Source organism: Leptinotarsa decemlineata, unplaced genomic scaffold (genome assembly GCF_025532065.1).
Source record: "Leptinotarsa decemlineata unplaced genomic scaffold, Ldec_3_MD MMD2_tig00000591_RagTag_RagTag, whole genome shotgun sequence".
Lineage (NCBI taxonomy): Eukaryota > Metazoa > Arthropoda > Insecta > Coleoptera > Chrysomelidae > Leptinotarsa > Leptinotarsa decemlineata.
In genome coordinates, this window is record NW_027412552.1 from 2,433,574 (window position 1) to 2,459,710 (window position 26,137).

Sequence of the window (26,137 nt, forward strand, 5' to 3'; positions counted from 1 at the left end):
ATCAAATCGCATACACTCAGAGTTTTCAAAAAATATATGAACCATATAATCAAACACATTCTCCATGAACCTAAATTCAATAACTCAATTTACTATAAGTTTTATCTTTGAACAGGTTTAACTTTTCTATCATATCTTGTAGTTATCTGCGGAGAAGAACTCTCGTAAACTTCCTTTGTTCCTTTGTATATCTTCAGTATCTTCGCTTCTACTTTCTTCTAGATTTCTTTTATCGCATAGCAGAGATAGAACCAAACTCGTTGTAGCGTTCGGGGAACTGATCCTTTCATTGTTTTTGATTTCACTGCTTTTCTTCTTCTGATTATACAGAACTTTTCTCTCAAAATACTTAGTGAACCCTGAACTCCAGCATGAAATAATTTTAAATGAGTTTTTCCGTGACAGTTTTGGATAATCTCGTTCCTGTTGTAGCTGCTAACAATTCCAATCGGGGAATGGTCATTCTTCTAACAGGAGATACTCTTCATTTGGCTTGTACATTGAACAGTCACTCCCTTACATGTTTCAGATCTCATAAATAAGGCTTTATCGTAAGCGTTTTGACTAGCGTCACAGAAGACGTGCAAACTACAGTGGAATTTTTCCCTCGGTGGAGTCAAACAGCCATCTGGGTATTTTCAAGTTCAAAAGTATAGGAATTTCTTTCCCCCACTTCAAAAAAATGCTTCTGATATCCTCTTGAACCTCAACATCCCAGCCTATTTTCAAATTCCATATCTTTTGCAATAATAAATAATTTGGGGCAAAGATATATTGGACATGAAAAGACAATAATCGATGACCTGTTAGACACAAAATTAACCGCTTTGTAACTACTTCAGTGTCGATATATATCGAAACCACTCAGAATTGAGCTGCAAAGTATCAGTGTTTATTCCAAGAAAGTCCCAAAACAGGAGAAACGGTGTTATCAACTGAAGATTCGTCAATAGAAATATGTTCCCTCCCTCTCAGATCAATCTTCGCTTTCATATCAGATATAAGCCCAAATTTTGATAAGCGAAATCTCATCAACAAAGTAGGTATTAACTCAGTCAGATTAATATCTTTCTCTAGGCACTGATTTAGAGACGGTTGATTTTTCTCTCGAGCTGTGGCATCAAAAACTGGGCGAATCTTAGTGGGTGTACTGCTGTCTTTTACCACGTGGCGATGGGGTAAGTAATGACCTTCTTTGAGTAAGTCTGACTCAGGATTCCTTCAGTTTGCCATTCTTTCAAAAATGGTTATATTGATTACGATAGCCATTCAAGTTTTTTCAGTAAAGAATCGAGTCTTTTTCTTGCTAATCTATAATTACTTGGTAACGGAATGTGATCATCAGTCCATGACAAATACACCTCATATCTAACATCATCATTTCTAGTAACTCTGTTCAAACGTGACCAACTTCTCAGTTTCTGAGTTATCTTCTCTGATGAATCTGAAATGCCAAGAACATCCAATGACCACAGATCAGAAATTGATTCCTTTTTCGACAACATAGACATCACTACTCACGACTGTGGATTTCTTTCATGGTCTTCTTGCAATTTACCCATCAAAGTCCAACCTAATCGTGTCTCTAGAGCTACGAATACAATTTATGTTGCTGCAAATTAACGACTAGTCAATTGCTTCAAAATTGCAAGAATATTTGTTTTTCAGGTCACACAGTCTTACGTGGTAACAATTACGTTCGACAATACCTACTCATTCTTGATCCACCAAAAAGGGCGTGTATGATTTCTTCTTGTCGTAAAGACCCATCTCTTCAACTACGAATTTCGTAACATATGACCTCTGGGAACCGGTATCAAAAATAACTCGCAATCTTCTCGACTTATTAAAACCTTTCAAGTTTACAAGTAATGTCTGCAGAAGACTTCAGAATACGAACCATTTGATAAATTATTATCTATATTAGTTTCTGTTTCAATAGATTTCATCTCTGAATTTTCAGATTTTGGACACATAATTGCATAATGCCTACCACCACAAAGCGCACATGTTATGGATACACGACATTTTCTAGAAATGTGCCCGTAATTCAGACATGCTTTTTCAGATAATTTTGGTTTGCGATCACGTAGAGTCACGTATTGCTTTCATTACATGATTCACTTGAATGTATTCCACTACAGAAACTACATTTCTTGTCTATTTTATTATTTAATAATCCAGAAGCAGTTGGTGGACTCTGAAATTGTGGAGACACCGCCAAATTCCTCATTTTCCTCTTCTTTTCTAAGAAATATCATCAATTTATCTAGACGATCCTTAAGAAAGGATTCATTCATTGCAGTGAAGACTACTTCTCTGCCATACTCGTATAAGATCTTCGGTAAGACAAGATTCCATTAAAGGATATAGCATAGCTGCACAAGTATCTGAAGTTACATTAAGTGTTTCTAACGCACGTAACTAAGATTCCATTTTATCGTAAAGGACACTCAAATTATTATGGTTCAAAATATTCTTTAATATCAGCTTCGACAATTCTCGCACATAAAATTCCACTAGAAGATCTTTCCTTCCGAATCGTGTCTTCAAGATTTCAATTACTTTTGGGTAATTTTCTTTACTGGGAGAGTAGCTATCTATAAGTTGACGAGCTCTGGAATCAAATGGAGTTGCTTGAATCAAATACTGGAATTTCTTCCGGTGCAATATTTTCATCATCATTGACCCTTCCAAACTGACTCTAAAAGGAAAGCCTATCTTTAATTTTGCCGTCGAACTTTCGGAATTCAATTTTTGGTGTTTGAAATCTCTTCTTTGTACTACTAGAACATTGAGAAAACGAATCAGCAAGCAAATTCTGGTTTGAAAGACTTCCTGTCATATATTTGACTCTATAAAACTTAGAATATTCATCAGCAGTAGATATTTCCAATTTCAGTGCATATTCATTGTCTGATATAAAATCAACAACTTGTTTATGTAAATCTGACAAAATTTCGATTTTCTGTTCCAGGAGATTAACCTTCTAAGTATGCTGATCTTCTCGGTTTCATTTTTGCCAAACAAATCGAAACCATCGTTGAAAACTTGATCAAATAAACTTCGTTGGATATCTGGTACTTTTTTCATCTTCTCTATAGTTGAAGTCCTGTCACGGTCGCCAAATGTTACATATATTCTAAATTCAACTACCCGGTGATGGAATACTTCGAATTTAGAACGAATATGGATGATAAAACTAATGATCAAACAAATCACATAAACTCAAGAGTGTTCAAAAAATATATCTGTTTAAAATCTGTTTTCCGTTAACCAGCTGTCGCACCCCTACGAACGACAACCCTCAGAAGTCGAATTATGAACTATATAATCAAACACATGAATATTTTGAGAAGCTTCCACCTTTTAACTAAAATAATGGTAGATTGATACCTTCACATTATTGTGGAAACGTAGTAGGTACCTGACTTAGTGAAAAATTTTACATTTCTAATAAAACCTTTCAAACTTATTAAAAAAACATAATTATTATATAACATACATAAATGCATATCATAAATATAGAGCTTTGAGTAGTTATGGAAAGCAGAATTATTTTACAATTATAACGATTATAATCTGAACTTCAATAGGTCACCTTGAGGAAAATGTTTTTGAATTATTGGATCATCCATCTTGAGAATGTTTTATTGTTTCTGTTGAATTCCTATTGAAAGGTAATAAAGATAGTGTTTTTATTTAATTGGAGTTCAAGATCATCCTAAAGCCACTATGAGACCATTATTGTCAGGTGTGGAGGAGCTCTGAAATCTTCAGAGGAGGCTCTTATATTCTTCGAAATGTAAAAAACATTTACAATGTTTATATACTACTATGTCAAAATAGTTTAAGGATTTGGCCAATAAAACGCAAAATATGTATTTTTCGTATCGCCTTCAAAGTAAGCCCTTTCCGAAATAATGCTTTATAAAGCTCAGAATAGACCTTCTTTAGAGTATTGTTCTCGTGTAGGGAACTCCGCCCCTGAACATATACCCTGAAGCTGCTGGATTCCATCCGCCTGATGAGAGACGCGAACATCACTTGCAGCCTTGATAGTCTGGAACATCGAAGAAATGTTGGAGATTTGTCTCCCTTCTATAGATACTTTCTGGAAGTGTTCAAGTGACTTGGCATATTTGATTTCACCAAGAGCGGTGTCATCTATCGACTGAAAACTGGTAGTAATTTGAGTTTTGGGGAAAAATCGAGCGGAGGTATATCAGGTGAATACGGTGGCTGTTCGATAAGGTTTAGCCAAGTTTCTGGACAAAAATTCATTCACAATGATAGCCTTGTGAGATGGTGAATTATAGAGGTGCTCTGTCTAACGCCGCATAATGCTCAGGTAATATTCTTCATTAACTGTTTCACCTTTCGGAAAGAATTTCGAATTCCACGTATTTATAGAGAGCAGTTGTGCCAAACTCGCTACAAAAATACTTCACTCTACGCGGGCTATTTGAATGATCTATTCCCGATGCTTTCCTGACAGAATGTATATAAATTAATTCCAATGACCACCCACCCACCTAGCTTATCGCGTCATTTTGATAAAAGTATAATGCATCCGCTGAGGAAAGTGACTAAAAATCACTCTGAGAGCCTGCAAAAAATTTAGATTCTAAAATCGATGCACATTATATTCTTTCGAAAATGTGGCCTTGAGAATTTCCAAAATAAAAAAGTGGTCTGATGAAATAATGAATCATTGTAGTATCCAGGTATTCCTAACACGCTGATCTAGGGAAAATGAAACTGTCAGTCGAACATTTCTCAAGAAATTCTATATTGAAAGATCACTCCTTTGATATCTTAACTATCAAATTTGATTTTAAGATTCGCTCATTAGGATGATAATGCTTGAGGTTGATGTTGAGCTATTTATGCGTTGCCAAAGTTCCAAAGATGAGTTTTATAAAAATATCAAAAGTTGCTGAGTTTTTTACAACTCTCTGGTAGTGTTTCAAATTTCCGTTTGCTTTTCTAACAACGAGATTATCTAGGCCTTGTTGCTAGCTGATTAGACAATCAAATACAGTGAAACTGTGTATTCTGATACTAAAAATACCTTTTTACAAATATAGCCACACCATATTTAAGAATGTATATCTCAAATATTGCTTTAGAAGTTTTTAACAAATTTATCAAAATTGAATTTTTTGGGAAAGAAAGTTTTTGGTTTTCTACTACTCCATCTTGATACAAAAAAAAAAGGAAGTGGGAATCTTCCAAGGAAAGGAAGGAAGTAATCAATTTGAAAATAAGTAACTGATCATTTGAATGATCTAAATTTGCATGATCTACTTATTTTCAAATTGATTAATTTCTTCCTTTCTTTGGAAAATTTCCACTTCTTTTTTCTGTATCAAGATGGAGTAGTAGAAAGCCAAAAACTTTCTTTCCCAAAAATTAATCACTCCTAAAAATATAACCCCTTCAATAAATATGTATATTATGTTTCATTAACGATAAAAATAAAATAAATACAACAATAAAAATTAATTGGCGCTCCGGGGCGACTTCATTGATTCCAGTGGCGCATTTGCTTTTTCAGCTGCAGGAAAACCCGGAAAAACCTGCAGCACCACATCATCTGAAGATCTTCATCTAACAATGTCCTCTCTCTCATAAAACAAAATGTAGGGTGTCTCCAGAGGCTCCAATAAATTCAATGCATCGCCAGAACACTTCGTGACACGACTATCGTCAAACTTAAACCAGTCCGTTTCTTCTTTGACCACGGCGTAATAATGACCACATTCAACGCCAGAACCACAGTGAACAATGACTGCATGAATATTAATTTGAATTTTTTGATAATCTTGAAATAGAAGGCTACCCAAGATCTCTTCTTTTCAATGGAAGTCAAAGTAATGGTGATAGTGAAAATAAAAGTGACTTGTATTGCAAAAATAAATCATATATATTTCGTCAAAGTTACAGTTTCCCTAAATTCTATCCATCATTTAATTTTTAAGGAACAATTCATCGAAAGTGTATTTTTCAAATAGATTGTTGGTGATTCCAGAAATGAATTCTTGCACGATTTTGGATATAACAGGCTTCAGTTCGGATATGAGCGTCTCTATGTTCTCGTTGATGACTTTATTCGTATTGGCATTGAGTTCTTCGTTGTCTCCGAAGATGCGATCAAAAAAGAGATGTGGCTTTCCGATTTCCATATCAATCGAGGTTTTGTCCAGTTTGATGTGGTCCTTTCCGCCTTTATCGTAGTGGACACCTTCACCTTTGAAGTGGGCTCTGACGTTAGCTGAAAAAAAAAAATCTTTTGAGCAACTCCCGAATCCAAACAAAGCGGTTATATATGAGCCGATATTTCCAAATCACACGTTTATGGTTTCAAAAACATTGTGATCCTTGGTTCGCCAGTCGTGTCTTGTTAGAATTTAGGATTAACATGTCTGGCTAGTTTGGTACAGTCATCCTAGTCAAAATTAGGTAAGTATCTCGGAAGTTGAGATATCCTGAAAATTGTCTTAAAACCTACATATCGTTGAGTATACGCGACAAGGATACTTTTCAGAAGTTCTGAAAAAAAAGGCGAATATCTTTGTTATGCTCGATATCAAAATTATTTGAAAAAGTAGCACTTAGGGATCAGGAAAAATAAATCTATAGAAACAGCTTCCTATCATCTTCTGAATTATATTCGCACAGAAACTGATAAAAAAAATTATGTGATCTCACCATTTTTCGACATATCAAAAGCGTTTGATACAGTATGCGCGGAATTTCTCATAAAAAAACTGTCAGTGCTCGGATTTCCACGAAATATAATAAATTGGATACAATCCAATATGACAAACAGAGAAATGGTTGTAATCTGCAATGGAGCGACATCTGAGTCAAAGACGGTAAAACTCGAGGTGCCACAGGGCTCTGTTCTAGGACCTCTACTGTTTCTTCTCTACGTTAATGATCTTCCTCAACATATAAATGTTTACTGATGATACAACGATAACTATAGCAGGCAATAATGCTGAGCAACTCATCAACAAATCTGAACATATTATTGATCAGTTCAGTACCTGGTGCCAAAGAAATAAGCTCATTCTAAATACTTCTAAATCGATCAGTATTAACTTTCACTTCAGAAGAAATATTCCAATTGGTCGACACTCTAGCCATGATATTAAAACTTCTGGAGAAATAAAATTTTTAGGGACCTACCTAGACGCCAATCTAAATTGGGAAAAGCAGGTGGACTATATATGTGCTAAGTTAAATAGAGCATATTATGCCATAAAACAGCTGAAATCCTGTTTGGATGACATGGCCTACCCTCATATAAGTCTGAATATTATGGCTTGGGGCAGAGCAAGGGATTTTTCCAGAGTCTTGATAGCACAGAAACGCATCATAAGGTTAATCTTCAATATGGATTTCCGGGATAGCTGCCGGCTAGACAAAAACATATTGACAGCCCCATCCATCTTCATTCTTAAAAGTATTTCATTTGTTAGGCAAAACAATGAATTATATGATAAGACTGCTTCAGATCACAGTCATTATACAATAAATGGTGATCTTCTAAAAATCCCACAGCATCTCATGACAAGCTATAAAAAATCCCCTCTGTATAATGTCATTACGTGCTTCAATAAGCTGCCAAATGTAGTTTAAAAAATCACAAGTGACAAAGTATTCCATGATTATGTTAAAACTATGCTTTTAGAAAGATGCTATTATAGTTACCAAATTCACAATGGACGTAATTTTATTTAGATTGAATTATGTGAATGATGTAAAATGTTCAGTAAATTTGTGGGCATCTATGCTTACTTGTATATGTGTGTATATGTGTGTATATATGTATTTATATATATATATATATATATATATATATATATATATATATATATATATATATATATATATATATATATATATATGTTAACTCGAAGATTCTCACGGATAAAGTATGATGAGCTGTTTTCTCGGGTTTCGCTCCGTGTTCTGTGTATTTTCTCCCCATAAGGATTATTTTCACAACGTTTCGGCAAAGTCTCATTTGCCATCTTCTGGTGATATCTGTCTGATGGTGATTTCTGTCTGTCTGATGTCAGTCTAGTTGAAAAAACCAGACATCACCAGAAGATGGCAAATGAGACTTTGCCGAAACGTTGTGAAAATAATCCTTATGGGAAGAAAATACACAGAACACGGAGCGAAACCCGAGAAAACAGCTCATCATATATATATATATATATGATGAGCTGTGTTCAATCTCCTTCTCTTTTCATCTTTACTAGCTTGTAGTACAATTGACTTACCATATATACCCAAGTGTATAAAAAATGGTGAATGAATATTATTATTATTGAAATCTAAGGTCAAAGGTCACAAATATCGATTTTCTGTACATACTTTACAATTATCTCATTTGCAAAGTATGAATTTGAACCCAAAGGAAACAGGATGAATAAATTTGTAGAGGATTGAATTTTCCATACGTTGAATCGTTTTCAAGATAGAGGGCAGAGAGCGTGCGGTTAGAACATTATTTAAGACAACCGGTAGTCCCGGACAAAATCACGCACTATGTTTGTTAAACTATTCACATATTCCTTTCCATTATCAAGCAAGTTCGCTTTCGTGAACTTTGATAATGATAAATGGGTAGAATTTGAGTTATCATTTCAATCAACTTATTAAATGCTGATTTCGTTTATGTTGGTCCTCTCTGTTTGGAATTACTTATCAATTTTTCTTTCTTCGTCGATTTCTTTTTGATACTTCATACTTGTCGTACACAGTTCGAGTTATTTTCGAGTTATTAATGCAAAATGTTTTGTTTAATTTGTATCACTGAAACATAAAAACTCAATTATCCGAGTCAAGGTGCACGTTCAGAAACACTTTTTTATGGCCAGACAAGTCGATCAATAACAAGGTAATGATCGAATTCAGGTTTTTATATACTTCTGTTGTGAGTGTATTGTAAATGATAGTTTATTTATGCGTCGAGGAAAACATTTCCGTTAGTATCCAATTTCGATAGAGTTACCTTCATTTTAGGATCATTTAAAAAAATACATTAGAGAATCTTGTAACTTACTATAATTTCCATCGGCCGATCCGCTACCATCCAATTCCAATACTAAAAGTTTTCCTTTGATGTTATAATTCGACAGAATTCTCAGCCTAGGAAATAAAATCGACAGATCCAGTTTGAAATTTTCCACATTGAAATCTAGTTTTTCGATGACAAATTCATTGGCGAAGAAAATCTGTATCTCATTGAAATCTGCAGAGAATCTATCGCCGATCTCGAGACTAGCTTTTGGTATGATGAGGGGATTCAGCGATGGAATTTGAAGTTCAGGAATGCCTTTGAGAAACATGGGTCGCAACTTTTCAATATTTCTGACTAGACAGTCCTTTATTTTAGCGTCCGGTCTGTGGCACACCTCTACGAATGAAGCTAAAAAAAATGAAATGGTTAAAAACTGAAATTTTAAAAATATTACTTTACAAAAAATAATTGATTTCTATACGGTTCTTTCTAGTTTGGTGTCGCACACAAGCAGGCTAAACATAACAGCTGAACTAATATTTTTTAACCAACAGGACTTAAAAACTGTCATTTTCCATGCATTGATGGATAATTGAACAAAATGTTTGTAATGATCAAAATTCAAACAAGCAATTTTGTAGTGATTATATTAAATGTCAAAATCGTATCATCGACACTCGACAACGTCAAAAATAAGGACTTGAAATCGAACCCGAATACAGTTTCAGAGTAAATATTTATGTTGTGAATGTAATTTTTTCAATAAACTGTTTCATTCACATCATTATAAATTTTTAGTTCACGAATTGAAAATGAAAAATGATTTCTATGTATGTAATTCATTATCCGTAAAAAAGCAGTTGTTTCATATTTGCTTGCTTTTAGTTTGTATCTAAAAGAAATATTTGTGAATTATTCACAAATTGTCAAACATTTTTTTTCTATTAATATTTCTAGATTTCTTCCTACTATATTTTCATAAATTTCCCATTTTTATATATTGAGGTTTTTTAAATCAGATTTTCTTCATATTATGAATAACTTATGAAATGAACACATATATGGCAAGACCTTTTTCAATGTCAGAATAATTGTAAGAATTAAAAAACAGTGAAATAATGATCACGATAGAAATAAAAAATATAAATTGGGAAAATGAAGGTTACTTAAATTTAAACCTATCAAGTTTCGTACTGTATTCGTACTTTATTTATTCATCTTTTTTAAACTATTTCTACCTCAAAAAACCGTAGCGTAATATGTTGAAATAGTTTTTTGTCAAGTAACCATTGGGGATGTTATAAAAGTAGGTCACTCAAAGTTTACATTTATTTTGTAAATACTTACGTAAATTCTTGCTATATGCTACGCCTATCAGCGACGCTACCAAATAAAGAACTTTCATTTTCGATGTTCAAAGATGATAAACAAGATCAAGGTGAGACAACAAACGAGACGAGAGTAACTTGTACTTGTATCACCAACTATGATCAAGTGTCTCATTCTTCAAGTTATATTTGAAGTACCTGCAGAGAAAAAAGTGGGAACAACCTTCGGTGACTAATGACGTCTTCTCTGCGATATATTCAAAGTCTGTTTCACTATGGAGTCGTAAAAAATACTTAATAGTCTTCATTTTTTTGTTAAATAAATATTTTGAAATCGTGGTACTAATGGATTCGGCAAAATATGCAGATGTGGATTTGTTTAAAAAAGTGAGTCGAATCGGTCCAACAATTGAAATATATTTTTGAAAGAAACAAAACATATTCAAAAATCAATTTTTGGTGTTATTTTATTCAATAACAACAAAATGCATTTGATTTTACTTGCGTGATGCCGATGTCGCAAGGATTCTCAATAATTTTTTGTATTATTTGCCACAGTTTGAAAATACTTTATCGTATATTCATTAGAATCAAACCGTAATATACAACATATTTGATGGAATTGGCCGATACTTGATGAAAATCCATTAAAGGACCTGAGAGCTTATATGCACCAGTTTAAACAATCCAATCTTTCTCTTGAAGAGTATCACTTGGTGATCGAAACACGTGTCGATGTGTAAAAATAACGGTTTGGTGTTTGAAAAAACTCCAGTACTACACCAAAGGTACCAAAATGTGTATCACAAGTACAGTTTCAACATTTGAAAAAATATTTAGTAATGGGGAGTTACTTAATTCTATTTGGTGATTCAGTAAATTACTCGAATTTTTAAATCTATTAATTTCTAGATATTCTAGAAGACTGAATTTCAAACTTTTCTCTTCTAAATGTAAGACGTCGTATTCATGATTGAACTCACATCCTCCTGCTAAAAAGTGGTTTGCAAATGTGGAATTGGTCTTTCTATTTATGAAACTACTTCTATGCTCTTCCTTCTTCCTGTTTGACCAATATACAGTTTTGGGCAAGAGTCACAAGTCAGCGAATATTCTCCTGGTCGATGCGACACCGAAGTTTTGTCTTTATTGTTTTAAATAAATTTACTCAGACTATTAGTCGTTTTGTGAGCTACGTATACGCATTCTTTTTTTAAAAAAAAAACGGGTGATATTGGTGGGTTCGCCCAAATATGAAAATGTTCTATAGCTGACATTGTCGTATTTCGAATTTGGGTAGACCTGGTCCATGGCTTGCTTTTGTAGTTTTTTGAAAAGAATGGGAGTCGATAAAATCTACCTTATAACCGTTGTTGACCGCGATTTGTTTAATGAAACTCGGCTCTCTCTGGAAATTACTCTCAGACAGTAGAATATTCAATAGTCTGTGAAGCATACTATTGAATACAGCAACTTTATGCTGGTGAGGGTGTGTGGAGGAATTAGGTATTGCAATGTCCGTAAAAGATGGTTTATCGAAAATTGCAAATTGTAGTGGTGAATTTCATTACCTGGTGAATGGAATTGACATATTCGACAAATATACAACGCTTATTTGGTCGCCACTGTACCAACATGCAATTCTCAATATAGAGTATGTTCAAGAAAAATGAAAAAAGTTTTTGAATGTCACAGTTATTTCCCGAAAAAGGTTGTGACCACCACTCTTTCATCTTCAAGTTGATTTGTGACTTTATAACTTAACTGTTCTAACCAATCTTTATAAGTTGTTGAATGGACAGCTTGACTGTGTCCGTCTACAGGAACAAATCAATTTCTTAGTTTGTTGTTTTTATTATATTTTTATCGTTGTTTTATTAACAAAAATATTAAATTTCTTACTATCTAGTCTTACGTTACCATAAAATATTTTATTTCTACCAATGGATGGTAAAACAGCATTTATCTAAGAAATGGTATTCACGGAAAAACCAGAAGTTGATGCTAATCAAGATATGATATGTAAATGAAATAAATCAATTTATGGACTGAAGCAGACGTCAAGGCATTGGTATTTACGTTTTCATGAAGTTTTACTGAGAAATGCTATCAAGAGATGCGAGTCGGATTATTGCTTCATATAAAAATTGCCGTTGAACAAGTTTTGTATTTAATATTGTTTGTAGATGATTTTCTCATAAAATAATTTAACAAGTTGAAAAACGTGTTGAGTGAAGTTTTTATACCACATACCACGATAGATAGTTATAAGAGGGATATAATAAATGTCTTTCTCAAGGTATCTACAATGAATTATGGTATAGACTCCATTATGTAGAATTACAAACTTTGGACTCGGATGTTCGGAAAAAAGCTGGTGGCATTATTCATAAAACATTTTTGACACAAAAGAAACAATTTGAACGACTAATTTTCCTGGCCTTTCCTGCAATGAAGAGAGGCAATACTTCGAAACCTTTTTTTAGGTTATCCACTCGAATAATTTCACCACCATGGTTTATTATCCATCAGAACGAAGAATGATGAATCACAAATACCTAAATGTTTTGCTTGACCATGCTCCAGTTTGTTCTACAGAAATATTTTAATGAGAGAAGCAGCAATACATATTTATGAGTATTTATTTATACATAATATATTCATTTGGTTGAGTATGTAAAAATTTTCCATGTAATCTATTGAGCAAATTAAGGGGGCTTTTTTTATTGAAATTGTTCTGTCTGTAAATATCTCCAGTAAATATTATTTCGAATATGAATGTTATGTGGTTCACTTTTTCTAATATAACATGAATATTCATATGAAACCAATCAGAAAAATTTGAGTTGTATTTCTGCGGTATCGAATGAAAATCATTAATACTTATCATTTACTTATTTATAAAGAACATATTATGCAGCTAACAGGAACTTATTGTATTTTGAGTACTTACCCTGACCACCAGAGGGCAATGGCCCTATTTATTGCGAGTATCAACAGGACTAGGTTAGCAGTCGCTGACAAAACAGTCAGCTCTTTAATTTAATTCAATTTTGACGTACATTCCAACTTCGATATGATCCGGCCTACCGGTTGTCAGTAAATGCTAGCTACCCATTCTATCTAATAAATCGGTAAGAAAATTTCAAGGTGTTGTTTGACTTGCAAATAATTGCTTTTTTAATGCTTGCTAATCATTTTCATTGCTTATTTCAACTTTCAATAAGAAACGGAATTTAAATAGAGTATTTTTATTATTAAAAACTATAAATCCACTGAATTTACGAATTGTGTTTCGAAGAGTTCAAGTGGTGTTAAATTTTATTATTTGTCATCCCATATCACTTATCTGCAATTATTTCGAAACGAAACAAATATCTTATTTTCAATAATTTTACTAAAACAAATATTTGCTGTATATTTTTAAAAAATCACACGTTAAAAGATAAGACCTCGTTAATCCTTAGCTCGCACAAGTTTCGACTTCTGAGGGTTGTCATTCGTAGGGGTGCGACAGCTGGTTAACGGAAAAACAGATTTTAAACAAATTTAAACAGTCATCGAAATTTGCGTTGTTAATTCATGCACGATGAGGGCAAATTTTTTAACATAATTCTATATGAATTACACACAAAATCAGTTTTTCATGACTGTTCCTGAAGAAGTTATTCAATATTTCCGAAATTGGTTTGCAGAAATAAATAATTCGAAGTTGGATTTAAGGCAGAAAAAGACTTGAAAATATTTTTAATGTTTGTTCTGGATTGAAGTCAATTATTTGTTTTGAACTCTACTGGCCTTTATTTGATCTACTTAATTGAACGAAAACGTCCGATTTTTTAAATGCACTTTCGCTGTCACGAAAATTGGCTACTGGTTTCAGGTTCATTAAGAATATCTATGTTTTTTTATTTTTTGCGGGGATTTCAAAGGAAAATGAAATATTCCTAGTAGGATTGGTATATTTTTGGATAAACATTTAAAGCTGCTCCACATTGACATAACCGCTTGTTACTTTGAGTTTGGTGTTAATATATGAAACTGTTTTTGGGAAAGAAAGTTTTTGGCAGATGGAGTAGTAGAAAGCCAAAAACTTTCTTTCCCAAAAATTAATCACTCCTAAAAATATAACCCCTTTCAATTCAAATGAAACTGTTATTTTGAACAATCAATTTTGTAGCAATAATAATCGATTATAAGGATAATTCCGTTCCTGGGGGCCCCGAATTTTCAGAAAATATCAACATCGGTAAGTCTGAAGGGATTTAATTCATTGCGATCAAGTTCGCGATTTCAATATGCAGTCCAATGTTTCCTCAACAAACTCCATTGAAGTGGATGTAGTAAATACGCAACAAAACCATTCATTTCTATTTGGAAATGTGACAATGGTAAAAATGCTGCAATATTATTTCACAACGAACGATATTGTTATTGAAATATTATTAGGGTTGATAAAATTGAATTTATTTACAAACGGAAAAAAACTAGAAAAATATTCATCTGATTAACTCGGTCGTTACTTGATGAAGATCCATAGTAATTTCACAAACTTCATCGGAAACGATGTGATCTTCAGAAACTTTATTTTCACAAACTATCACGACATGTTTCGCTCACAGTAGTTTTTTCGTACTGAATAATATACTGTATGTACTGAAGGTTATATACAGAATGTTTATAATATACTTTATATCTGTTATATTTATGTTATAACAGTGTGTTTATAACACACCATATATACAGTACGATATTCACTACGAAAAAGCTACTGTGATAGCGAAACATGTCGTGATATTTTGTGAAGATCAGATCGTCTCCGGTGTAGTTTGTTAAAGAAAAATATGTTGATGAAGGAAAACTGAAACATTTGATTTTTTTTTCAATTAATTGAAACGGGGACTCGGTTCATAAAATAAATTGATATCAGCCCTTTGGATAAATTAATGATTTTGAGAATCTGCCATCTGAAGACAAACGACTAAAATCGCTCTGGCATTGATTTTGAGTAGCTGTCTGCATCAAAACGAATATTCTCTTGCCTTTTCGAAACATCTGTCGCTTTGGTTAACAAAGAGTTCCGGTTCGCCAGATGGCTGGCACGTGCCCTTTCCGGGGGAACAATCAATCCAAAGATTAGTGCACCTCACTTTTATCATTTGTTATATAATCATACTGAGAGGAGAGGGAAACTTTATCTAGTGTCAGCTTGGCGCTATTACAGAAATTCTAATCTCTTCTGATACTGATGACTAGTATGAAAACAAAGAACAAGAGAAACATTTCTTTCTTTCTTCTCTTTCTTTCATCACATCAAATACCATTTAAAAAAATGTGAGTTACCGTAGTTCTTTTGTGATCGTCTTTGTTAACAAACGGTGCGAAACTTTCAAAATCTGTCTGTACCTGTTTCTCAATTTCAATTAGCTTGCTCCATGGGAATGAACCGTGTGAATCAACCCTTCTTCGGTTCTATGGCAGCTTCTTTTGAACTAGTGTACAAACCCTTGAAGACCGTCTTCATTGTTATGAATCGACGAAAATATCCTTATAAGAGTGCTGAAACTTTCAGGATAACCTATTATTTCTCACGAATTTCACTAATGACATTTTTTATTTATAAATAGTTTTATTCGGAGCTTGTCTTGAAAATGAGGCATGCGTGAATTTCAATGAGAAAATATTAATTTTCAAGAAGATATGCACATCTCTTATAGAAGAGTTGTTCCTAGTCATTAGTCTAGTTCACATGTATTTTTTTTGTAACATTTTCAGCCCTGTCCAAAAATTACGACCAAGGTGTCATTCGATTCGAATTTTTGCCTAGTAAGTTTAAGGAAAGATCCGAAAACGCGCCGATAAAAATTACAAAAGTTATAAACAATTAAGTGAAAAAAAAATGGGGCTATAGTTTTTTCTTAATATCTCGAAAAATTTTCAAAATTTTAGAAATTTGAAAAAAGATTTGAAAAGATCAATGAATCTGCGTAAAAAAAGTCCCGACTCCTGAAACTGTATCTCGATTATTTATAATTTTTACAGAGCCCTGAAAATAGAGCCATATTAACAATTTAAACCTTTTACTAAAGTTGTGAGCATCAGAAATTTAAAGAAGGTTGATGAGTAAACTCATTAAAATTAAATTAACAGAATGACTGATTGCTTCATTTAATTTTCTTACATATACAATAATACAAATATGACAATAAGTGAATGTTAATGATCCTACAACTATCAAAAGTGCAAGTAATAATATCCTTATGATTTATTATTACATGACACGAAGTTTATGTTGAAAAGACTTGAAAATTTTTCTTTTTTTAATAAATAACGATTAATAATTAAATAAATAATAGGACTACAAAATGGCAAAATAAACGCAACGTAGATTCAACTGAACTTGGTCCAACTGTTTTATAGCTGATGCGTTTTATTTAAGTTTCAACAAATGCAATCAATATGCTTATCCCAATTTGAATTCGAATCCAAATAAGTACCAAGAAATTCCACATCATTTTTTAGGTTGGAGTTCATCAATTACACAAATTTTCAATAAATTGATGCGGATGTAGCCGTTACTACGTGGTAGGAAATTATCATGGAAAAAAGAGAAATTAAATTTTCAATGTTTCTTACCACTTTTATTTGTAATTAACGTTACTGCAGTTTCGTCCTATACGGACATTTTCAAACTTATACAATAGTTTATTGTACAATACATACATACTGTACAATACATACTATAGTTTATTGTACAATAAACTATTGTATAAGTTTGAAAATGTCCGTATAGGACAAAACTGCAGTAACGTTAATTACAAATAAAAGTGGTAAAAAACATAGAAAGTTTCATTTCTCTTTTCTTCATTACACAAATTTTACTGAAATTGATTTGGAGATGATAAAAAACTTATTTCTCTGACACCATGCGCTGAACTCATCCATCACAACCTTTTCCATATCAAACCTAACACATTTCACTATCAGATTTTTACTATGAAAATTTTACAAATCCGCAAAACATGTTTCGCTATATAATATCTTCCTCGTTTCCGCTCGAAAGAACCTTCCACAGTGAAAATCTTGCATATCAGGTAGTTAGTGGAACAGTTGGTTAAACTTGGGGCTTGCTAACCATTGATCGTGAGTTAAAATCGCAACAACGGTTTTTTAAATATTAAACTATTTCAAATTGAATAAAATAACAAAACTAGGAAGTATTTTTGAATGAGTTTGATCCTTGTTATTGAATTAAATGATATTTCTTCACAAACAAACAAAATATTCCTGTTTCAGACCATGGAAAAATTATAATATTACTCGCTCGAATGATTTCCGTTGATCGCATTCGGTACGCTTGAATAGTATAGGTACTACCTACTACTTTTTGTAACATTACGATCTTTTATTTAACTTGACCTGTCAGATATTAGTGTGAGACATACCTTGAAACTGAATTTGAACTGAAATTTAACACACATGTTTGTGACAACGTGCGATCAATTAAATGCCGCCGTTTTAATTTCAAAATTGCGGAAATTACAAAATGACGGTTTATTATTTCCAAACTCCTCTGACATATGTCGAAAATGTAGCAAACCAAAGAAAATACTGCGAATATCATTAGATTTTTTTCAGTTCTGAAGACAGAGGCAGATTTCAGCCTCAGGAACGTGAAGATAATATAATTTCTTTGCCTTTTTTTAATAGGCAAAAATACATTTTGTCCTTTCTGCACTTGTATAAAGTTGATCATTATAAATGTAATTTTTTTTTAGATTTTTGAACAATTTCGTTTCAATATATCTATGATGTATTGTTTTTCATCTCCCAATTCCCGTAATAAAAACTGATAGGTAGGTATTATACTAGCGACCGATACGACGCAAAATAGCGTCTGATTATGAATGAGTTTGTATTTCGAGCAAAGCTCCATTTTAAACCTTGAAATGGTTCTCACAACTGCCTCTCGGAGAGTAAATTAAACGGAGGGGGGCTGGGAACTCTCGGAAAACGCCATTTGCACCAGAACGTTATATTGAATTTGGTGTTTGTCGACCATAGTTTTAGCGTTTTCAAAATCGTACCACCAAATTGACATTTTATAGTTTATAATAAAACCATCGAGTATGTATGAGACAGGAATCAAAGTAAATTGTTGTCTGACCATTTGCAAACAAAAGTGCTGTATGATAAGTAAATCATTGTACATGGCGCTATTCAGTTATTTATATGAAATTAAATTTCATTTTTCATTGGAGCCGATATGTCTAACACAAAATTGAAAATGTATTTCGTTCAATCGCAACTAGATCCAAGTAATAGAAAATAATTGTTTTTAACGATATGACACATGCGATCATTTCTTTTCAAAATGACACCGTATTGAAATTTTATCAAAATTCAATATAGCGGCACTATAACGTCAGCAATGAAAATATTGTCAAACAATATGATGTGAGGAATAAAAGACGACGTCTGCTCAGTTTTTTTTAAAGAACTTTGGAATTTGAAGTTTTCACTAACTCATGTACTTTTCATAAATTTTTCCACTTCATATATTTCATAGTAAATAAATATCATATCGTAATTTTAAATTGTTAGAATGTTCTGTCTTATGATGGTCAGCGCATGATGGAAAATTCAAATTGCTAGATATCGAAGGTGAAAAATCGAATATAATGGTATTTGACTCCGGTTTCATGGTATTATTATTGGTGGGCGTGGCTTGGGTTCTCTTAATTGGATTACATTCCCTTTTTTTTGTGTACCATTAAAGACAGTTAGCCAGATTTTATTAATTTCCATTGCCTTTTCTTTTCTTATGTAGTTATCCCTGTTTTTTGAGTTTCTATTGCCTCTCTATATACTCTTGGATACTAATTTTGAGTTTTATCGAGTATTACTGTATTTTCAAATGAGATAATGTGAGTGTCTTCTTTGTTGAGAGCATGCCCGTCTACAGCTGATTTATCAATTTGTCCGAGGCGACAATTTCCCTTGTGTTCACAGAGACGGGTTCCAATGTAGGTGTTCTCTGGGGTCCTTAGCTGACCTTAGACTCTGTCTGATGATTTTCGTTGACCTAAATATTGGTTTCATGTCGTATTTCTCTAAGATTCTCCCAATCGGGTTTGTAACATTTTCAACATAGGGAAGGAAAGATTTTCCCTTGACCAGTCTACCTGGGGTTACTCTGGCGTTCTCTCTTCTGGGTCGTATGGCCTGATCGAATTCTCCTTTGCTGTACCTATTCCTTTCAAAAGCATTTCTCAGGTGATTGGGTTCCTCTCTCAACTCTGTGAACCAACTTTTCAGTAACCCCTCTCTTTTGTTGTGGCTGGTGGTTAGTGTGTTCAGGTACCTGTCTGTGTTTGTTGATTTCCTGTACACTCTGTGGTCCAATGTAAAAGAGCCCTTCGGGTTTCTCGTTTCATTGTTCCATAACGCAGCCAACAATATGGTTTCGCAGCCGCTTGTTCAGAAGCGTTCGAAATTCTACATGAAAAAGTTGCAACCACCGAACTTGATGGACTGCTCATTGTGGTTCCATCCGGAAGTAAGTTAGAAATAAATTGATGATAAGAGGTCGTTTATTTGACGGTGGTTGACAATGTTTCGTGGTGCATTTCATTAGTTCGGATTCCATTGTCTAATATGATATTAATTCATTTGAAATCCCTGAAAGAATCTGTGAAAAAAATTAGGAATATTAGCTGAAAAATAACACATATATTAAGTAAGAGAAACTGAAATTACAATGAAATAAAGTACAAGCAACAACCAAAAAAAATAAAAAAATCGACCTATTTACAAGAGATGAAAATTAAAAAAATATATTAACAAGAAATGAAAATTAAAAATTGAAAGTTTCCAAACCAAGTTACTTCACGATGTTTCGATTGTTAGTATCTATAATCGTCAGTTATCACCCGAAGACAAATCGTAACTCGGCTTGGAATCTTTTAATTTTTAATTTTCATTTTTTGTTAATATTTTTTTTATTTTCATCTCGTATTAATATTTCAATTTTTTTATTTTTTGGTTGTTGCTTGTATTTTATTTCATTGTAAATTCGGTTTTGTTGCTTAATATAATTGTTATTTTTCGGCTAATCTCGTCAACTTTTTACGGAACTAATGAAATGACAAGAGTGCGGTTATAACTGCAGAGAATATTTCGTCAATTGCCTTTGATAATGTCTATCGCAGTAATAGACGAAACGTCTGGCATGAAAACCTGCAGCATACGACCAAAAAATCGGGAAAATAGCTTTCAGACAGTTATCTCCGTTCGTGAAAGTTAACATTCTTTAATAAAATCAATTCTTCATTAAAACGTTAATTGTTTCTGCTCAGTAATCACATCGCTCAGCTTCTATTAGTTTGTGTCAGTTTGTCGGATGCGAAAATTGATGACTTATGCGAGTACTTTCGTGACCCAACTGTAAAGTCGGTACCTTTCCAACTTTCCCTTTTTCACTGGCTCAGAAAAATGAACCGCGTAGTGTTTCAACATATTTTTGTATTACAAATAACTGAATTGATAAAAAATTTAATTTCAAGTTTTTATCCACCATTGTATTTCACATCAAGTTGTTTGACAATAATAATAATTTTATAGATAATAATAATAATAATCTTTATTCAATCCTTACAGATCACATACAGTATGATATAGAATACGTCACAAATAAAAAACCGTGTGATAATAGACAAATTTACAATTAACAATATTAAAATATCACAATTTAATAGATTTGTTCACATATACATGAAAACATGTATAACATTTATATTCATACATATGAGCAAACACATTTTCATTCTGCATCAAGAAATTCTTTGATACTGTAGTAATATTTGTCTTGCAAATATACTTTCAATTTTGATTTGAATAAATTTTTATTCCGTTGCTCTCTCAGGTTTGCGGGAAGATGATTGAAAAACTTTATACCTCTATATGAGGGGCTTCTTTCATAGAATGATGAGCTGTGTGCAGGAATTTTGATGAGGTCTCCGTTTCTAGTTGGGTAACCATGGCAATGAGAAACTGTTTGATGCATCTTAACATGTTGCATAAATAACATTATACATTTGAAAACATAAATACATGGAACTGTTGAAATTTTATACTTTTGAAAATATGGTCGACACGATTCATCTGGTTTCAGATTGAAAATGAGTCGAATAATTCTTTAGGGAAACAAATATTCTGTTTGAGTTACTGGAGCATTCCCAGATGTTGATGTTATACGATATGTTACAGTAGATTAGAGCATAATATACATTGATGAGTTGATTGGTATTGAACATATTTTTTAATTGCAATATAGCATAGTAACCTGTGTTCACTTTTTTGCTTATGGCATCAATATTATTTTTCCAACTCCTTCTACTATCTATATAAGTTCCAAGAAATTTCGTAACTTCAGAAAAATTAATAGTGCTATTTTTGACAACCACTTGAATATCAGTCACAGATCTCCACCTAGAATGGAAATGCATACAGACTGTTTTCTCTGCATTCACTATCAAAAAATTTCTTTCACATCAATTCATGAATTCTCCTGCTAAATTATTCAGTTTTTTTTTTTAAGTCTTCAGGACTATCTGCATCAATGGCCACTGTAGTATCATCTGCATAGAGAACTACTGAATTTGAACTGATATACTCAGGTAGATCGTTTATGAATAACCAAAAAATAAGCGGCCCCAAGATCGATCCCTGAGGAACTCCCCGGTCCATCTCATAATATTCAGATGTATGCTCCCCGATTTTAACTGATATTTTCCTGATGTCATACATGGCTGATGTCCATGTATGACATCAGCCATTTACCAGCCAATTTCCACGAAAACCAAGGGAATATAATTTACCTTCGGTTATCTCCAGGTCAATAATGTCGAATGCTTTCGATAAGTCGAAGAAAAGTGCTTCCACATATTTCATTTTATCTAGTGAATCGTAGATATATTTGAAAAAATTGTACGAAGCACTTTCGGTCGACTTACCTTGACAGAAACCATGCTGATATTTTGACAGTTTTGGAATTTGGACAAAAATGAGTACATTTTATTATAAACGCATCTTTCGAATAGCTTCCCGATAATGGTGGGAATTGTTATGGGTCGAAAATTACGCATACTGGAGGGGTCGCCTTTTTTGAAAATATGGCTTACTACTCCAATTTTGAGAAAATCGGGGAAAACCCCGGATTTTAGAGAGCAATTTATAATGTGTGCTAATGGTTTGGCGATATATTGAGCAATTTTTTACAATGACCTTCGTTGTGATGCAATCTATTCCGACAAGATTGGTGTTTTTCAATGAGCTAATCGCATCCATGACGTCACAATCTAATACAGGGGAGAAATAAAATGTTTCACTTCTGTACATATGTGGTATAAATATTAATTTTCCGAATTTTTCGACAGATATTCCAGCATTACTTGCATAGAAACTGCCGAAAGCATTTGCGACGATTATTTCATCTTCAACAATGTCATCATTTATATTTATTTTATAACTCGAAGTATTTTTTGTTTTTCCTGTTTTGTTCCTCACGATATTCCAAATTTGTTTCTGCTTTTGATGGTGACCCAGACCTTCTAATTTGTATTGATAGTATATATTTTTTTAAACTTCGCTATAATGGGCATCACCAGAATTCCGCATCAACCAAAAAATATTTTTCAAGTCCTCACTCATAGAAATGATATCATTATTCAACCATCCTTTTGCAATATTTTTCCCTTTAATTTGTTTCACAATCATTGGACATTTAAATCGATTAGATATTGAATTATATTTATAAAATTATCGTAAATGTCGTCAGAGTACCGCTATATTTAATGGCTCTTACTGTGTGCCATTTCGAAAGGAAATAGTAACTTTTTTATATTGTTGAAATGCGAAGTTTATATTCTATCAAACAGTCTAAAAATATATAGGGTTCAATTTAAAATTCTTCCTAATTGCCCGTATTTTCTTTTACAAAATCAGAAGCAATTGGTTAATATATTATATCTTGGTGCAAACGGCACAATCCCATGCAGGTCAGCCCATCTGTATAGGTAGCTGACTGCCGATTGGAAGGAAGAGGTTGCCCGCGGCACTGGCATTCGTACCGTGTGGAACTTCTACTATACCATCATCATTGCCATGCATGCATGCATACATTGCTCACCGGTCGGGCATTGAGGCGATCAACTATTTTGCTTTCGAATTTTCCATCGCGTTTTTTTTTTAATTTTCACAACGCGGTCTTCAATTTCACTACTCCCTTCGAACAGTTGTAGAAAGAAAGATAGATGACAGTGTCCTGGAATTATTGAAGATTACTTGGATTACTTTGATAAATCAGTGGTGAGTTCGAAGCTTTTTTCCAGTTTTGTTATATTGCATTATCGAAAAGCTGAAGTGTTTTTGCCACTTTTCATTTGAACATTTTCAATATGCCCTTGCTGAATTTCATTAATTTTCGTTTACATCAAAACTTTCCGATTTTGTTCGATTATTTTAATTTTTCAAGTTGAAAAATCGTATGATTCTTCCTATTCATTTTCATGACTCTGTTTATAACGTTTTTATGATGAACGTGATTATGAACTATTGAAATTGTTCTTTCACTTTCTATCAAAGTTTAACAATCGTGTATGAATAGCAGTGAGAGGAATTTGATTTGTTGAATCAACGTAGATTTTCAGACAGGAGTAAAAAATGATTGAGGTTGATAAAAAACCCTCTGTGGGTATGCCTTATAAATTGTTTAATTTTATTTTTCTGAGATAAGCCAAGCGGTTGAACGCTTGAAATCTTCGATAAAAAGACAAATTTTTCAATCAGAATTAAATTATCATAAAAATTGGAAGGCAACGACCTATTGAAACTGTTCTCGTCCACATAACAATTAGTTACTTTGAATTCTACAGGGTTTGCTAATGTACGTGAGCTACATTAAATTATGTCCGTTTAATGCTCAATGAGGACGAATGATTTTGGGAATCCATACATATTAATGGTTGAATGGTTTTCCTCGAATGTCCAAGATTTATGATTCCTATTATTTTGTGTTGTTTGATTTACTCAATCCTAATAGGAATTTTTATCAAAATACACACTTTTCCAGCGTTTATTTCGAAAGTCCTCAAACGCTCGATTTGTTTTCATTTTCTATGAGATGAACGGAACTGGTCATCTGGTCATTAAGTCGGGTGAAACCGAACGATATTTCAGAAATATATACGGGTACTACTTAATATGCATAGGCTTTCTGAAAAATTACTGTGTTCACCTTTAATGTTGGAATAATTACGTTTGGGAAAGTTTTTCGCAGACTAGACGGGATTTTGAACTGGTTTATAAAATTACATTTAGTTTGTATAATGCCATAATTTGGTGTGCGTGTTTTTGTCAAATTAGAACACGTGAACGTGTACTCCGTAATATGCAATAATCCGATTCTTTGGTTTCGCGAAAAAATATGTATACCTACATGATTTGCAAATGCCATCCGATGCAACACAAGTAAATCCGCTTCAGAATATGTTTTCGCTGCTCGTAATCATAGATCTTCGAGGTTTGAGAGTCATATGTAAATTGAAACAATGTAATAATTTCAGAACTTTCAAGCAATATTCAAGTTTTTGGATTTTTTCAGCTTAAAGTTCGAACATAACTTTATGTTCAGTCATTCTTTTGCCATTGTATTCTGCGGTCGAGGTCAGAACATCACAATAATTGTCGTTTCAAGTTATTGTCGAGAGCATTTTTATTCGTTTCTCACAGGATGTTCTGAACTCCAACCACAATAAAATCAGATTCTTCGGATCTTTACTGAAACGAAACCAGTTTGTTAAATACCTACCTCCTGCTTCAACAGACTCTTATAATTAATCGAAGACGGCGGGGCATATCACGTCGGTCCCAGGATTCTTTCAATTACCAAGATTGACGGTGAGATTCAGAATATCAACTAAATTCGTTTAGAAAAGTTGCATCAGCCTGAAGTTACAAAATCTCGGCCCTAGAAAACCATTTCGACAAATATTCTTTGGGATTCCATTCCCCGTTTATTTGAAGAGAAAATATCTATCATTACTTGATGACCATCTAATGAGAAGATAACTTGTTTGTTAATAATAAAAACTAGTTTAGAAGAATGTTTGATATTGAAACGGAACTGTGAATTTGAGACAATATTTCACATGGTTTAGCCACTTGAAAAAATTGAGTCATAGTAATTTTAAAAATGGTAGTTAATACTGTATGGAAAACCATCAATAACTGAAACAACTACCTACGTTCCATTATGAACACAGTGATTCACGTGATTCTTTCCCAAACATTCATAATTCAAATTGAATCATATGTTAATTGAAGGACACAATACACGACTTAATGAATTATGAAAGAGTTTTCAATATTCAATAAAGACTTGAAAAAATAAATATATATATTTCATAATGATAGTTCGAAAAGTTGCATCAGAACAATAATATCTACTGAACTGAAGAACCATTTTGAAATAGCAATTTTTTAATATCAATGTTAATTTCATTCATGTCTATTTATGACCTACTTGATAACAGTGCAGAAATATTATCGAATCTTATAATAAAGTATTATCAAACATGATTCTTCTACATCAAATTTTATACAGATTTTTTTTTCAAACCAGAAAATAATGAAAAAATTGAAGACTAGGCCATCAAAACCGAGTTTTATAGCAATAAAGCGATTCTTCCTAACAGCGATGAATCTG

At 32.9% G+C, this 26,137-nt stretch overlaps 2 protein-coding genes across 4 annotated transcripts in view; one reads left to right on the plus strand and one right to left on the minus strand.

Moving 5' to 3' along the window:
* LOC111510431 (MOXD1 homolog 1) overlaps window positions 1-26,137 on the plus strand; it is a 57,798-nt gene that overhangs the window by 11,661 nt on the left and 20,000 nt on the right. The window contains exon 1 of one of the 3 annotated variants that reach the window (XM_074174567.1): window positions 1,028-1,178. The exons of 1 other annotated variant lie outside the window; for it this stretch is intronic. In XM_074174567.1, the coding sequence (XP_074030668.1) occupies window positions 1,174-1,178 (5 nt within the window). In that variant the 5' untranslated portion in view covers window positions 1,028-1,173. Of the gene's footprint in view, window positions 1-1,027; window positions 1,179-23,418; window positions 23,740-26,137 lie in introns of those variants that run through there. One more of the 3 variants, XM_074174568.1, reaches the window with a different exon arrangement.
* On the minus strand, window positions 5,906-10,551 carry LOC111510432 (circadian clock-controlled protein daywake). Its single transcript, XM_023166349.2, has 3 exons — window positions 10,391-10,551; window positions 9,086-9,451; window positions 5,906-6,277 (listed from the first exon to the last, which is right to left on the minus strand). Exons 1-3 carry the CDS (start codon window positions 10,446-10,448, stop codon window positions 5,973-5,975), a joined length of 729 nt encoding a protein of 242 aa, XP_023022117.1. The 5' UTR covers window positions 10,449-10,551; the 3' UTR covers window positions 5,906-5,972.